At 46.4% G+C, this 17,896-nt stretch overlaps 1 protein-coding gene and 1 long non-coding RNA gene across 2 annotated transcripts in view; one reads left to right on the forward strand and one right to left on the reverse strand.

Annotated features, from left to right (window-relative positions):
• Positions 1–17,896, forward strand: part of LOC144781829 (endothelial PAS domain-containing protein 1-like) — a 743,918-nt gene that overhangs the window by 304,944 nt on the left and 421,078 nt on the right. The window contains exon 3 of the mRNA XM_078660855.1: positions 1,156–1,298. Coding sequence (XP_078516981.1) covers positions 1,156–1,298 — 143 coding nt within the window. The remainder of the gene's footprint in view (positions 1–1,155; positions 1,299–17,896) is intronic.
• Positions 1–17,896, reverse strand: part of LOC144781830 (uncharacterized) — a 440,263-nt gene that overhangs the window by 97,431 nt on the left and 324,936 nt on the right. The gene's annotated exons all lie outside the window — the stretch shown is intronic.

The raw sequence follows: 17,896 nt of genomic DNA on the forward strand, positions 1-17,896 counted from the left end.
GTCCTGGGGGTCGGTAGATGAGGATTCCTCGGAGGGTGATGGTGGGGCTGGCAAGTATCTTGAAGTGAAGGTGTTGAGGGCGTGGAGTGCTGCCGGGTCATAGCGTTTGCGGTGCGGAGATCCAGGGTTCCTGGCGCTGGTCGGGTTGTGGACGGGCGCAGACGAGCTTGCCTTTGGTACTCCTCGACAAATACTTTTGTTCCAAAGAATGACATCCAGAGGGCAGGGGGCATCTGGGTTGCATTGCTATACCAATCACAAAGGTACAGGGGACAATATACTGTGACAAATGCTCCACCAGGAAAGGCTACTTCTCCTACTCCACTAAACATCTTATCGAAGAGGAAGTCCTTAAACATCACATACCTTCTACTTGAGTTGAGTTGAGCTATCTCTAGGCTCATCAACCATCTTCCACAGTTCCTAAAAATCAGTCAAGTAGAACGTTGTGCATATATTCCTGCACTCATATAGAGATGATGTCAGAATAAACTCTTCGAAGGGCTGAGTCAAACATTTGCTGAGCCCAATAAGTAGCCTGATGTGCCCAGAATTATCTAAGACCTTTAGCACAGGTATTTCCTAATTTCAGGGTAATTGATGGTAATGTTTACTACCTGCTCTGAGCAGGTGGTAAATAATTGCTGGGGTGAAGAGGTTATCTAGGGGTGGGGAAGCTGTGGATCTTTGGGAGGAGCATGGTCTCCTTCCCCCCTGGTGCAGGACGAGGCCATCGGCGCTTGGCTGTGCCTCTGTTTGAAGCCTCTGTCCCTCCCCACTCATGGTTTTACCCGGTGCAGATCCTACTTGGTAATTTCGACATCGACACATCAGACCATTGCACCCTAGCCCACGGCGATATTCCCCCATTGAGATACCACTCCTTTCACCTCATAACTCTTCCTGGTCCTAGACACATAAAGAATTCTCACGCATCAGTGATACTCTTAGAGGTGGCAAATAAAAAGTAACAAGCCTGTACGTCTGTTCTGTTTTAATTGGGATGAGGAAGGAACTCCAACAGCAAAATGCTATTTTGTACAAATGACATAGACACATTAAACATGCATCTATTAATGTTAAGAAAGAAGTGAACTTGGGCACCAATTGTAACACTTTCTTTTGTGTTGTGTATATTGCATGTCTTATCTGAAGATGAGAAGAATACAGATATTGCAGATAACAGCCAAGACCGACATATCCTGGATGCTCTGGAAGGCTTTCTCATGGTGGTTCATCAGACAGGAGAAATGCTCTTTCTTTCAGACAATGTCAACAAGCAACTGGGCATTGAGCAGGTAAGTCTACTGTGGCCCTGGCTTTCTATACCAGTAACCAAGTTAGGTGGTTATTTAAGCATATCTGTGCTGAAAATATGTTTTTTTATTTTCATTGTTGCAGAAGGTTTATAATAGAGGGAGACAGTTGGAGAAGATTTCTTTCTCTGTCTCCGCACAAGTTGTGAGTCACGGGGCTACTTCCTGGATGACTGACATCCTAATCAGATGTATATGTCATGGCATATTAAGTAATTTCATGTTAACATTCCAAGGGGCGAGTTCCATATAAACTTTGGAACCATCGGTGCCAAGTTCTACTTTTTATCTAGCGGTACTTCTCAATATAGAAAAGCTGAGCCGATACGTTTACTGAGCATTTGTTTCATTAATGGACTATTCATAGGCCTGGCAGGATAGATAGCCAATATGTCCTTTGTATGTTTCAGGTGTTTGTAATATGAGGAAAGGAAAGCAGAGCAAAACAAAGGAAGGGAAAGAAAAGGAAATTAAATGAAATGCACAACAATGAATCTTGACATTAAATCCTTAAAAAAGCAAACAGACATAACATCAACAATCTTTACCACCCTTTCCCCATTGCAAATCAGCTGCAGCTTCCTACCCACCCTCTCTCAAACGAGGTAATAGGTTAGGCTGCGTTACTATTCAAATCTTCCATCAACTCCATGCTCCCATTGGGTCTCTTAACTCACCCAAATGCATGACTAAGACCAATCCTGGTATAGGATGTTGATTACACTTTTGGTATAGAAAATAGTGTCCACCATGGGACTCCTTCCAAAAGATGTGCTGGCAATCCTCTTGTATCAATCCAGGGAAGCCCACCATTCAATGTTATTACTCCAAACTGACAGGTGGTACCTACACACTCTAGTGTTGTTTTATACACATGAATACAAACTAAAATAGATCAATCTATATAGAGATTGACACATGGTTTATGTGGTAATACTTCTATTTTTTATATATTTTCATTCTCCCATAATGTTTTCGATATACAAGTAATAATCAAATAGACAACATAACTGCAGGCGACTCGGTGCTCAAGTGTGACAAACATATATCAAAAACTGTGCACATAAGAAGCAATATATACAGATTCACTGGTCAGTGTATTTACAAGGGGACTACAGGTGTATATCCTATTCAACTTGTAGGGCAATCATTGCTCAAAATGACCAGATGAAAACCTATGTTGACGTTTCGACCCCTGTCAAATCTCGGGGTCTCTTCAGGACAATAGTCGTCTGACTTATTACCTGCAGAAAATTCAAAACAAGGGGAAATAGAAACCAAAACCTGTCATCAGTCAAAGCTCACTAAATGTTTCCAGTCTAGGTAGATGCACAATTATCCTTGACTTACCAGGGGATATCCATCCACTGGTCAGGGAACTGTCATGTTTGGGGACTCGTCTGAGTACCTTAACTCGATCTTTCGTGTAATGTACTTGCATGCGGCCCAATATTACCTCGAATCCTTGAGTCCCCTACAGTCAGAACAACATTCTAGAAAAAATTATGTATGGTTGTATTTCCACAATGGGCCAATTCCACAACTCAATGTGATGTATGGGGCATCAACAATGTTACATGCATTTCAAAAGTGTAGTATGAAGGTGTGGTATGAAGGTTTTACTGGCCTGTGCATGCATGGTGATCAACTGTGTGTCTGTCGGAATGCCATATCTCTATAAGATAACGTCTACAAGATTACACCAGGCAAATTGCTCCTCTGGGCCTTCCAGGTACCATCTACATAGTCCCAAATGTAACCGTGGAATTACCAAGTCCAAAATGTACTCATGCAGTTCTTTTTATGACTGCGGCATGGAAAAATGATCAGTGCTTCCCCTACATTGATAGGTTACCGGATTGCCGACTACGAAGTGAGGTTTTGAAGGTAAGAATTGAGGTGGACCCTTGTTATATAAACAAATTGGTAAAGTGTGCAAGGATTGATAAGACGGGAAGATGCACTTGTACTTTAAGCACCCAATGTGATTTGCTACATATTTTAATAGATTGTCAGAAGTTCCTGGATCTACAAAATATGCTCTTAAAACCAATATTCAAGAAATACGAGATTAAAACAAGGGCACAGACTGTGACCTTGATGACTGAAATGACCCATTTAGATACTGTCGTTGCTATTGGGAAATTTATGCAAAGAGTGAAGGCATTTTTTTATACTTTTTAATGAGTTTTTGCAATAGTATACCCACATTTTAGGAAAGAGTGGATTTTTATACTGAATATGTTTTAATATGTATTTTAGCGTGTTTAATGGAATGTTCCTTTAGATGTATTTTTACTAAGATATGTATTGTTTGTGGACCAATGGTCTGAATAAACGTGAAATAAAAACAATACTCATGCAGTGCTATTTACAAGGATCAGTGTATTTACATGATTACTGTATGCAATCTCAGTGTTCATGTGTCATTAGTACCCAGTCAATGGCGCTCCAACTAACTTACGTGGGGCAAATGCTGATAGACCAATGGTATCTACATGACCAGCCAGAAAAGTATCCACCTCCTTAAATTCAACTCACATATACGGTGCACCCCGTGGTACATAAGTCGGCCGGGTTATGCCCGTGCAGTGCATCTTAGTCAGATAAACCCCATGTGACATGCATTCAAAATATGTGTTATGTAAAACAAATTTAATAGTAGGTACCAAGTCTTTACTATGTGGCAACCAGTTGGCGTAGTGGATACCGGACTGGATTACTCTTTTGGACCATGTCAATTCTAGTCAAATTTAAGCTAGAGAAGAAACTACTAATCTCCACATTTTCTGAAGAAGTGAATTTGTGTTGTGTGCACTATTGGCCAGCTTTTCTACCCACAATGATTACCAAACTCTCCACAGCCATGTGACTGTGGATGGGACATTCAACATCCTCCACAATGCTAACATTTCTTGTTTCACTGCGAGTAGTAGATATGAAAATGTCTTGCTGGAGGTTGAGTGTAATGGGTAAGAAGCGTCCGAAGGACAGAGCAAAACAATCACCTCCAGACACTGCCCCAATCTATGGCCTGTAGCCAGCCGTATATTACCTAGAATGTCTTAATCAAGTTGTTCTTTTGAATTTGGGAGACAGGAAACTATGTTACAACCATGACGGATATCCTGTCTACCATTTGCAAGCGCTTCAGAGCCTATGGTACTTCTAATATGACGGACTAGACAGCCATCACGTATGGACTGAGTAACCCATCCTCCAAACTGTAAATAAAGCTCCTCCTAGTTACTAATTGACAACCCAAGGGATTGAGCATTGCGGTCCCCTTATTGCCTCATCCCCTCCAGCATGTGTCTGCTCAGGACAATTGCAGTGAATTTAGGTGTGTGGCAACACATAGTGTCATCTCTACATAATTATTTGAAGAGCATTTGCAGGCCATGTGCAAGACATGGCAACATTGGCAAAACTGATAAGTCTAAACAGGTTTTCATCCTATTGCTCCTTGTCAAAATGCTTACCTAACTGATTCACATCTAAAAATGCATTTTACCAATAGTCTGAAATGCATTGAGTATGTTGTATTTCCGTGAAATTGCCCATGAGGATGATACATGAGTTTCAAAAATGTGTTAGCACCCTGGCACAACCATGCTTCATGCAAGAATGATATACTTAGTGCTCTATCTGCAGTACCAGAATAGCTCCGCTTGAGATAAGTCTTCCCAGATTTGTGGGAATGATTTAAGTGACATTATAAGACTAATCCTTATTTTCACCCCCAAATCATGTTTTTAACAAAAAGATGGACTGGTGTGTTTAGGTGCTTCTCAAAGTCATTCAAACCCCACTTTGGATCAAAGAAACCAGCAAAAACACTTTTTAGGTTGAGCTACCTGTAAACTAAAACAAGCATTTGCAATGTAATTGGTCTTGCTTATGGGACGTTATATGTTTTTAGCTATGCAGCACATTAGCCTGGGTGCTGAAACATCTACTGTTCTTTAACATGGAGGTAAGTAACCAAACTGTGTGAAACGCCAGGTATGTGAACACATGGAGAGAAATATTGCCTTTCAGCGGGAAATGGTATATTCCAAAGCTCTGTTTTCATTATAAAATCAGGGCCTTCGGTGGTCATATCACTGAAAATACAAGATTCGATAAAAAATATTATTGTCTATGGGTGCTTGTGGAAGACAATTTCTATGGAGTAGAATTTAGAGAAGGCTAAAGTGAGTCTGGTATTTTACTGACCTCTGCTGGTCGTTTTCCTGCAAGAAAGTTACATAGAGGATATTGCCAGAAAAAAAATTCCCTAAGCGGACGCAGGCAAGTCCTAGGGTTGATCTCCATAGCCCCCAAAGTACATACACATATAAGTATATACTAAAGTATATGCAAGGGGTTTCAAATGCTCAACCTAAAGAGTATATTGCAATTTGTTTAAACAATCATTTTGACTTTGACTAGGTCAGTTACGCATAACTGGTGAATTTCAGTGAATTTTTGACCTAAGTATAATTCCAGATCAACATTTTTTTTTAAAGTGAATTTCAGAGATTTTAACAAAATAAGTTAATATCTTATTACCTTACACATGTGCAACTTCATTTACTTTAACCTTTTTTTCCAGTATGTGTGTGTGTATGTGTATATAGATCCAACCAAAGCAGAGTCCCAATTGAGAAGCAAGCCTTGTGAAGGTAGATTAAAACCCACTTTATTGGTAATGAACAGCCTGCCAGCAGGCTCGTTCCAGGAAGCAGTGGTGTCCCAAGTTCAAACGCCAGACGCCATTAGCGGCCCCCCAGGTCGCGAGAACAAACCTGTCGTTACAACGGATCCTGGACGGTATGCGCTGTCCACGAAGGAGTGAAGGCGGAGCCGAAATCATGCAGAGGAGGCAAGCTCCGATACCCCAGTGAACAGCACACAAAGCGGGGCAGGGGCAGCCCTGGAAGACACACCTTTACTAGGCAGATTCCACATGCAGGCATGGAGGCGCGCCCACTGTGGATTAATATGAGAAGACTACATCACCCAGCATGCCTCACATGAGGCCACGCCTACCGCAGCAGGGGATGAATATCGTAGTGTTCTCTGGTAAGCGCCTGCATCCTGCATTTGCCATTTTACGCCACTGAAGAAAGGCAGTTCGCCTGAAACGCGTCTGGCGTTTGAACTTGGGACACCACTGCTTCCTGGAACGAGCCTGCTGGCAGGCTGTTCATTACCAATAAAGTGGGTTTTAATCTACCTTCACAAGGCTTGCTTCTCAATTGGGACTCTGCTTTGGTTGGATCTATAGCGGCCCCCCAGGTCGCGAGAACAAACCTGTCGTTACAACGGATCCTGGACGGTATGCGCTGTCCACGAAGGAGTGAAGGCGGAGCCGAAATCATGCAGAGGAGGCAAGCTCCGATACCCCAGTGAACAGCACACAAAGCGGGGCAGGGGCAGCCCTGGAAGACACACCTTTACTAGGCAGATTCCACATGCAGGCATGGAGGCGCGCCCACTGTGGATTAATATGAGAAGACTACATCACCCAGCATGCCTCACATGAGGCCACGCCTACCGCAGCAGGGGATGAATATCGTAGTGTTCTCTGGTAAGCGCCTGCATCCTGCATTTGCCATTTTACGCCACTGAAGAAAGGCAGTTCGCCTGAAACGCGTCTGGCGTTTGAACTTGGGACACCACTGCTTCCTGGAACGAGCCTGCTGGCAGGCTGTTCATTACCAATAAAGTGGGTTTTAATCTACCTTCACAAGGCTTGCTTCTCAATTGGGACTCTGCTTTGGTTGGATCTATAGCGGCCCCCCAGGTCGCGAGAACAAACCTGTCGTTACAACGGATCCTGGACGGTATGCGCTGTCCACGAAGGAGTGAAGGCGGAGCCGAAATCATGCAGAGGAGGCAAGCTCCGATACCCCAGTGAACAGCACACAAAGCGGGGCAGGGGCAGCCCTGGAAGACACACCTTTACTAGGCAGATTCCACATGCAGGCATGGAGGCGCGCCCACTGTGGATTAATATGAGAAGACTACATCACCCAGCATGCCTCACATGAGGCCACGCCTACCGCAGCAGGGGATGAATATCGTAGTGTTCTCTGGTAAGCGCCTGCATCCTGCATTTGCCATTTTACGCCACTGAAGAAAGGCAGTTCGCCTGAAACGCGTCTGGCGTTTGAACTTGGGACACCACTGCTTCCTGGAACGAGCCTGCTGGCAGGCTGTTCATTACCAATAAAGTGGGTTTTAATCTACCTTCACAAGGCTTGCTTCTCAATTGGGACTCTGCTTTGGTTGGATCTATAGCGGCCCCCCAGGTCGCGAGAACAAACCTGTCGTTACAACGGATCCTGGACGGTATGCGCTGTCCACGAAGGAGTGAAGGCGGAGCCGAAATCATGCAGAGGAGGCAAGCTCCGATACCCCAGTGAACAGCACACAAAGCGGGGCAGGGGCAGCCCTGGAAGACACACCTTTACTAGGCAGATTCCACATGCAGGCATGGAGGCGCGCCCACTGTGGATTAATATGAGAAGACTACATCACCCAGCATGCCTCACATGAGGCCACGCCTACCGCAGCAGGGGATGAATATCGTAGTGTTCTCTGGTAAGCGCCTGCATCCTGCATTTGCCATTTTACGCCACTGAAGAAAGGCAGTTCGCCTGAAACGCGTCTGGCGTTTGAACTTGGGACACCACTGCTTCCTGGAACGAGCCTGCTGGCAGGCTGTTCATTACCAATAAAGTGGGTTTTAATCTACCTTCACAAGGCTTGCTTCTCAATTGGGACTCTGCTTTGGTTGGATCTATAGCGGCCCCCCAGGTCGCGAGAACAAACCTGTCGTTACAACGGATCCTGGACGGTATGCGCTGTCCACGAAGGAGTGAAGGCGGAGCCGAAATCATGCAGAGGAGGCAAGCTCCGATACCCCAGTGAACAGCACACAAAGCGGGGCAGGGGCAGCCCTGGAAGACACACCTTTACTAGGCAGATTCCACATGCAGGCATGGAGGCGCGCCCACTGTGGATTAATATGAGAAGACTACATCACCCAGCATGCCTCACATGAGGCCACGCCTACCGCAGCAGGGGATGAATATCGTAGTGTTCTCTGGTAAGCGCCTGCATCCTGCATTTGCCTTTTTACGCCACTGAAGAAAGGCAGTTCGCCTGAAACGCGTCTGGCGTTTGAACTTGGGACACCACTGCTTCCTGGAACGAGCCTGCTGGCAGGCTGTTCATTACCAATAAAGTGGGTTTTAATCTACCTTCACAAGGCTTGCTTCTCAATTGGGACTCTGCTTTGGTTGGATATATATATATATATATATATATATATATATATATGTTTCACACCAGTTATAGTTAGGTGGAAATTTTACTCGCATAAAACCATTGAAATTCCCACGTTATAGTTAGTTGGACTCACTATAACTTGCGCGTGCAATGCACTGCTGATGACGTCACATATTACATCACTCATGACATGGTCAGTGACATCACTCATGACATCACTGATGACATCTCAAATGACATCACTGATGACAACATCCTTGTGACAAAGTGGCAGACCTCCTATCAGCATAAAATAACCTTTGACACAGACATTCAAAAATAGAAACTAACATTTTCTTTAAAAAGGAGAAACCAATACCAATTACAACAACTTATTAGGTAATTCCAACATCTACATACACATCCACTCATTCACCAACAGTTCTATATAGTCACTCATGCATGTACTTACTCATCATATGTACTCATACACCTATACATCCTGTTACACATTAATACTCATCCATATAGTTACTCACACACAAATTCACACATGCAAATAAATTATCAAAAAAACATTTACTTGATTATACTGCTATATACACACCACTAAACATACTTCTACAGAAACGGAAACATATTTACTCTCTTAAACAATCAATTATAAAAACACATACTCACTAACCCACCCATACACACAATCATCCACCCATACAGTCTTGCACACATGCTGTCTTCAAACTACATACAAATAGTGAGTCACTCATTCATGCATCTGTGCTCTAAGTAATATCCCCCACTGAACCATATAGACACTGATACTGATACTCAAAAAAACAACTAATAACCCATATACACACTCATGTAGCTACTCACCAACCCATGCAGCCACTTATACACAAAGTGAGACACAGATACAGATATTTAAATATTCAAACATTACTCGCTAATATATGTATTCACTAAGATACATTTAATAAGTCACTTAACCAATCAATTTTACCCAAAAAAGCATCCATTTAGACATTTATTTACCCATTTATTCTTCCATCAACCTTTAGATATACATATATAAAAAATATTTATTTTTCAGAAAGATACACATTCACTGGATGATGTCATCAGTGATGTCATTTGAGATGTCATCAGTGATGTCATGAGTGATGTCACTGACCATGTCATGAGTGATGTAATATGTGACGTCATCAGCAGTGCATTGCACGCGCAAGTTATAGTGAGTCCATCTAACTATAACGTGGGAATTTCAATGGTTTTATGCGAGTAAAATTTAAACCTAACTATAACTGGTGTGAAACCTATGTTTTTTTCAGTGAATTTAATAGGTTTTTAAATGCTAATTCCTAACTATAACTGGTGTGAAACCTATGGTTTTTTCAGTGAATATATATATATATATATATATATATATATATATATATATATATATATATATATATATTACCTACTGGCGGTCGCCAGTAGGTATATATAGTTAGGATTTTTTCTCTATGGGATTTTTGAAAATTCTATGTCTAATAACTTTGGCGTTTGTGGACGGAATTGGCTGAAATTTTCAGGAAAATGGCACATTTAGTTTCTGAGCAGCCCTTGAAAATTTGGGGGGGGTTCGTCAAGGGGGGGCCGAGAAAAAAGGGGGGTCCCAAAACGTGTTTTTAACATTGAGTTTTCCATAGGGCGGTTGGCCTCACTTTTAGCCCGAACGGCTGAATGGATTTGCACGAAACTTGGCAAAATTGTAGGGACTGGTAGCCCGATGTGCCTTTTGTAGGTCTCAATATATGTGCTCCAGTGGATTTTGAGAAATTAACGTTTAAAAAAATATATATATCTGTAACAGCGGACCAGGCAGCGTCCCAGGACGCGTACTTTTCGCGCAACGGAGCTTTGTGAAGCGAAGCTGATTGGTTCTCCGGCGTCTGTCAACATTCCAAAAAGTCCGTAGCGGCCGCCATCTTGTCTCGCGGTAGGATCGAGAGACAAGAGGAGGTCAAAAGAAAGGGGGAAATAACTATAAGGGGGCATAGTAGATCCTCGCTGACCCCCTAGGTTTGATGTGGAGGTTTTAAAAGGGCCCCGCGGGGCAAAAAAAAAAAATAATAATAATAATCGAACGGCTGAATGGATTTGCACGAAACTTGGCAAAATATTAGAGACTGGTAGCCCGATGTGCCTTTGCTAGGTCTCAATATATGTGCTCCAGCGGATTTTGAGAAATTAACGTTCAAAAAAAGATATATATCTGTAACAGTGCTCCGCTTCGCGTAACGGAGGTTTGCGAAGCTGATTGGTCATTCTGTCACTGGGCTATAGTTGGGCTACATCTGGCTGATATTTGGGCTACATTTGTTTTTTTGTGTGTCTGGCGGCCATCTTTGGGCTACATTGGGCTTCATTGGGCTACATTGGGCTACATTTGGGCTCCAACATATATATAGGCCAATGTAGCCCAATATATATTTTTCAAAGTTAATTTTCGTAAAAACCACTGGAGCATATATCTTGAGACATAGCAAAGGCACATCGGGCTACCAGTCCCTACAATTTTGCCAAGTTTCGTGGAAATCCATTCAGCCGTTCGAGCTAAAAGTGAGTCCAACCGCCCTATGGAAATGAAGGAAATGAATGGGTAATTTGTAATTAGCAAATAGCTAATCGCAAACTAGGAATGGTAAAGAATCGCTATTTATTCCTTAAAGTTCGCTATTTAGGAAATGCAAAAAACTTTGATGATACATATGGCGGTTCATCTCTAACAAGATAAGAAGCATAGGGATACATTTATGATGACTGGCGCATCACCAGGGATGTGTTAGTCATTCTGTGCCGCTGTTCCGTCACCTATGGTGTGCTGCATTTACAATGCGGCGCATCATGGGGCAAAAACAGCACAGATGCGTGATGTATCTGTGCCGTAAAGGTGGCGCATTGCTGGAGTTGTATCGCAAGTGTGATGAAGCTCCAGCAAGGGTCGGGGGTGCCCCTGTCGCAGGGTTTCTGTTCTCACACAGAACTGTGGACAGAGGATTGGAACCTCGGCGAATTAGGGTGTCCCAAAACTCACGTTAGTAATCAAAAACTCCTTAGCAAGCTAGGTACAGTGTCACATTGGATATAACAAACTCTCAATGTTTAGACAATCCAGAATATCAACTTATAGTACCTCAGGATACGTGGAACTCATGAACAGTCGGTCGTTATATATTTCTTAGAAACCAGAACATGGAGTTAAGAAGAACACATGTGTATTTGAAATGTTTATTTACTAATGCCGTCTTCTCAGGCGTAGTATCTTAGATAATACAAGTACACATATTATCAGTAGCAAAATTACCAGCATAGTTACTAGTACATAAAAAGCGAATGGTGATAGTATGTTAACATGCTGTAAATGAATAAGAGTTAGCAACACTTATAAGCAGCCGCGGGCCGTGGAGGGAGTTACGGTGAGGCAGGGAGGCGGGGAGGGGGAGAAGCAGGGTGGAGAATACAAGTACACATATTATCAGTAGCAAAATTACCAGCATAGTTGGGGGGGCGCTAGAGGGCGCACTGCGGAATGGCTGACTAGCTTGTCAGCTCCGCCGGACGGTCGCGTAAATAGCGGCCTTTAGCCCCTTGTAATCCCACGAAAATAAGCGGAGATGGCAGATTTGGGCGTCGGAAGGTGAGGACATCGTCCCGAGAAACCGCTGTAGGGCGTTCTATGCGGTGCAAGGCAGAATCAGCAGAAAACTCGGCCCCGGGCAGCGACATCGCCAAAATGGCCGCTCCGGACACCTGGCAGATAGGTGCCTACCGAGGCTCCAGAGGCAGGGCATCGACGGTGCACACCCAGCGCCGCCGGATGTGTGGCCACTGACCACCAGCGCGGCGACGGCGAAGCTTGTGAAGGCCCCCTGGACACAGCGCCACACCAAACGAGCGTGCGTTCCACCACAGGCAAGAAGGCGGCGCCCGTGAAACGCACCTGACTGGAGGAGACGGCGGACGCTCCCGCCGGACGACAACTCAGAGTAAGCAGCCTGCGCGAGACGCGAATGTGTACCGGCATTAAGAGGAGGCCCCCGGCGCTGACCTCAGCACCGGCGCTATCAGCGGGACCACGCAGGAGGTCTCAACCTCGGAGGTGAGCGGACTGCCCGGGAACTGCGCGGGGCGCCTGGGATCTATGCACAGCAGCAACTGCATCTCGTAACAGCACGGGCCCCGCCACCCACGTGGGGTCTGCCCCCCTGCACACAGCGGGTTGTGTGGCTAGGGGATACCGCCCTTGTAGTGCCTCAACAGCCCGGACAGCGAAACCGCCACCAGAGGGGGACGGAGGCGTCTGGATTGGGCGCCAAATTCCATCCAGGCGCTAGATGACCACCAGATCAACAAGAGGGGGGGCGGCAGTGTCAGTGCCTCGAGCTATCTCCGCTGCCAACGCAACATCGGGCAGCAGCCCAAAATTTACTGAACTGCACCCGTCCAAACAGCACCCTGAAATGGGGAAACCTGACCGAAATCAAACCAAGATCCAATTTGAAAGGCGGATCCAGGGAAAAAGTACCGCGACTGACCTGGAGGTGGAGGGGGGCCAGGACTCAACGGAAGGGGCAGGCATGGAGTCAGTTCTGCGAGCAATACAGCAAAGTTTGCAAGAAATGCACGGAAAACTCGACAGCGTGGTGCAAAGAGTCGACAACATGGCGGCGAAAATCGAACAACATGACGGACGCCTCACTGAGGCGGAGCAGCGGGTCTCGAAGCTGGAAGATGACCAGACCACCACAACCAAGACCTGTGCTGGCCTGGAGAAGACAGTAGAACACCTGCGAGCGAGAGTTGAGGACCAGGAAGCCAGGTCCAGGCGGAACAACGTGCGGATTTCGGGCCTGCCGGAATCCACAAACACAGGGAAGATGGAGACCTATATAGAGACCCTACTGCAAGAAATCTTTGGTGCCGACAAACTATCTTCTGTTTTCCTGGTGGAAAGAGCGCATCGATCACTGGCGCCTGTGCCAAAACCCGGAGCTACCCCGCGCATGATTATTGCCCGCATGCTAAATTACAGGGACAGAGACACGGTCCTAAGGCTGGCACGAGAAATGGGGAAAATAACGCACCAGGGGAACACGCTAGAGTTTTACCCAGACCACACTATGGCGGTGCAACTGGCCAGGAAGGAATTCGCTCCGGTCAAGAAGAAGCTCAGGGAACTTGGAATGGAGTACGCCATGCTCTATCCGGCGAAGCTCAAAGTCATGACTGGCGGGAAACCAGTCATACTACAAACGGTGCAAGCAGCACAGGACTTTGTCAAACAACAAGGCAAGAGGAGAAAACAGCACGACAGGACGGAACCGACCAGTGACGTGGAATGAGCGGGGAAGGACGCTAACCAGCAAGATGAACTTAAGGTCTTCGCCAATGCGTAGCTACTGGCTAGAAACAGTTTGGCCTGCAGACATTCGCATGGACCATAGTGGCCACATTGGTGGCGCAGGTCGTGTGAGGTTGGCATTTGCGAACGTCCAGTAAGTGTGGCCCTGATGGCTGTAGAGCCGAGGAAATGACACGTCAACTGTGAGTATGCGAAACGACATTATTGTTATGGAGGATCGGGTTGGCCGGCTACCAGGATATGGGGCAGAGAACGAGTAGCCATGACCATAGCCGACCTGGTGGTGCAACGGATCCCCATACAGGGGACATACGCGCATTGAGCGGCATGGCCCAGGTATACACCGGAACTAGAGACATGGGGGAGCCTGGACCCATTGTGATGTATCACTGTAAGATGCCATTATGATTAGTGGGAGGCGGGGGGCTGGGGGAGGTCACAATCACGCTATACTCTCACACACTTACGACCGTCCACATCCACTATGTGGGTGGAGATGTGTGAACCTGGTGACACCCCCAGGCGGGAGTACCCCGAACTCTGTTGGACATATAAGTTACTGCTTAAGTTAAAGTTAAAGTTAACTCAGGGATGGCTTTGGCACAGTTTGGGCGCTGAAGTGGGTGGGGGGAGGGGGGGGGGATCGACAGCTAACCGACTGCATCCTCTGTATCTAAGAAGCATGGCGAACTCCTTGGGGCTATGCTGGAATGTACTTACTGTTTGCAATCTGCGAAAAATGTTGTCGATGCTGCAAGAGGCACACCATGGCACCACACATGCGGGATATAACATGATATCTGACCAACTGCAGTGTGCGAATCATCACCAAACACACACTCATGTCACGTAGTAGCACGCTGAAATTCCTAACGTGGAATGTTAGGGGCCTAGGAAACCCAAGGAAGATCAGACGACTATTTGCATATTTTGATAGACTGCACATTAACATTGTTTTCTTGCAGGAAACGCACCTAGACCGCAACGGCACTTCCACGCTGGGGGATAGGTGGGCTGAGACTGTGGTTCACTCTAACTACTCCACGTACTCACGGGGAGTGAGCATATTGATCAGGAGGGGGACGGGCTTTGAAGTCACAGAGGTGCATAGAGACGCAGAAGGGCGGAGCGTTATGCTAGCAGGCAGACTTAGGAGACAGCAGATTTTATTGGTGAACACATACGGCCCAAATATAGATGACCCGGGGTTTTATAGCAAGGTCTGGCACAACATTGCTAACATGCAGGCGCAGCAGGTACTGTGGGGAGGTGATTTTAATGTTACACTACAGGACACTCTAGACAGAGCAGCTCACACCTTAGAACAACATGGAAATGCCAGGGCTATGGTAAAAGAGGTGATGGCAGACATAAAGTTGGCGGATCTGTGGCGAGTTCGTAACCCAGGAGTGGCAGTAGCGACGCACATAAACGCAGCAAACAACAGTTGGTCCAGGTTGGATTACTGGTTGGGCACACAAGCAATACTCCCATGGGTTGTGGATATCACACACTTGCCACGTACAATGTCAGATCACAGTCCGGTACTTTTGGAAGTCGACATCCCACACTACGACCCACCACCCTTCACCTGGCGATTCAATGCAGCCTCATTGAAAGACCCAATATACGCATCCACCATACGCAAGGCGATAGGGGACTACTTCGATCTAAACGGCCCGACCACGGAAGACCCAGGTCTGTTGTGGGAGGCCTGCAAGGCCAATATCCGGGGAGTCTGCCTCAGTACGGCCTCGGGCATCTTAAAGGATATCAGACGCCAACTGCACGCGAGGGAACAGGCCATTCAGAAGCTAGAACAATCCTACACACAGACGGGAGACACCAAGCTACTAGGGGATATCCAGTCGCTATTGACGGAACATGCTACGTTTGCTACGGACGAACTTAACTACGTCACTAAACGAGCCACGGCAAGAAGGTACGGAGAGGGGGGTAGACCCGGCAGGGAACTGGCCGCAAAGATATGCGCAGGCAAAACACCACATACTGTCACGTCCATAACCACTAGCACCGGGGAGTTGGTCACGGACACTAAGGGTATTCTGCGAGCATTCATGGGCACATATGGCACACTATACGAGGCACGCCCCTCGCCGTCCCAACCTGACTTACTGAAATACATGGAAGACATTGAAATGGCGTGGTTAGCAGATGGGCATAGAAAATACCTAGAACGCCCCGTAACGGTAGAGGAAGTCACGGACACCATCAGGCGCCTACCAAACAACAAAGCACCGGGTCCTGATGGATTTGTAGCGGAATTCTATAAGGCATACGTAGACCTCCTTGCGCCGCACTTAGTGCGAATGTACGGGATGGCACATGAGGCCCAGAAATTGCCAGCGTCACTGAGGGAAGCCCTGCTTATCACACTGCTAAAACCGGGCAAAGACGCTACTAAATGCGACTCCTACCGTCCGTTATCTTTGTTAAATGTAGATACCAAAATTATAGCAAGTCTGCTGGCAGACAGGCTGAAGCCACTCATGCCTCTTTTGATTAGACCCGACCAGTCAGGATTCATTCCAGACAGGGCCACCACACACAACACCCGGACGCTGTTCGCATTGGCACACTATCTGGCACCGGAAACGAAAGCTGTGGCAGTGCTCCTAGATGCTGCCAAGGCATTCGACACAATAGGCTGGCCCTTCATACACGCGGTGTTGGCGCGCATGGGGTTCCCCTGGATATTTCAAGGGTGGATAGCGATGCTCTACACAGACTTAACGGCACGCATAAGAGTGAACCGATACATATCAGAACCCATACAAATTTGCAGAGGTACCAGACAGGGGTGCCCACTCTCACCGATGCTTTTCGCTCTGGTCCTAGAACCTCTAGCCTGCAAAATCCGACAACACTACCACCACTCAGCGATTCAAATGCCCTCCCGACCCATACACATCTCATTATACGCAGATGACATGGTATTATATGTTAAACACCCGGAACAGCACCTCAATCCCCTGCTGCGGGAATATATAAAATTTGGTCACCAAGCAGGCCTACAGATAAACTGGGATAAGTCTCTGGTGATAGCACTAACTGACAGCACGACACCGACCAAACTTGACTATCCATTGGAATGGCAAGACGGACCCACTAAATACTTGGGTGTATGGTTCCACAGAGACCCAGAGGTGGTCATTAGGACGAACTACGGGAGGGCGATAGCAACCCTGGAGGATAAAATCAAGAAATGGAACAGACTGCCTCTCTCATTAGCGGACAGGGCAGCGATAATAAAAATGGTGCTCTTGCCGAAATTTCTTTATTTATTCAACAACATCCCAATAAAACCTCCCGCCGCTGTCTTCCGCAATATCAAAACGCTAGTGCTTAACTTACTATGGGCGGGCAAGCAGGCGCGGATGGACCTGCACACCATGACATTGCCGTATGCCAGGGGGGGGTTCAGGGTCCCAGACTTTTACCTCTATTACTTGTGCGCGCAAGCGCAATACGCACATTTTTGGTATCATGAAGTGCCCTTCCTGACACATGTCGCGGTGGAGGCGGGCGACACGGACCCGATTCCATTGGCAAATATACTCACACACAAACGCACCAGGCTACACGATCGGGATATTAATACAGTCAACGCGACCACTGAGGCTTGGAGGCTAATAGGCAAGGAAGCAAGGTGCCTGCCACTGTACGCACCCGCGCTCCCACTAGCACACCATCCAGCCCTCTCGGTGACACAGGAAAGGGTTGGCATGGATCTACTCAGGCAGGCCGGAATAGACACAGTAGGGGACCTATACAAAGATGGAGAATTCCAGACACTAGATAAGCTGCATTACATCGTAAACCCATCTCCGCTGTTTACTTTTAACTTCTACAGGCTGCAGCGAGCAATACGAGAGCACTACCCAACGTA

This window comes from Lissotriton helveticus, chromosome 9 (assembly GCF_964261635.1).
Source record: "Lissotriton helveticus chromosome 9, aLisHel1.1, whole genome shotgun sequence".
Taxonomy (NCBI): domain Eukaryota; kingdom Metazoa; phylum Chordata; class Amphibia; order Caudata; family Salamandridae; genus Lissotriton; species Lissotriton helveticus.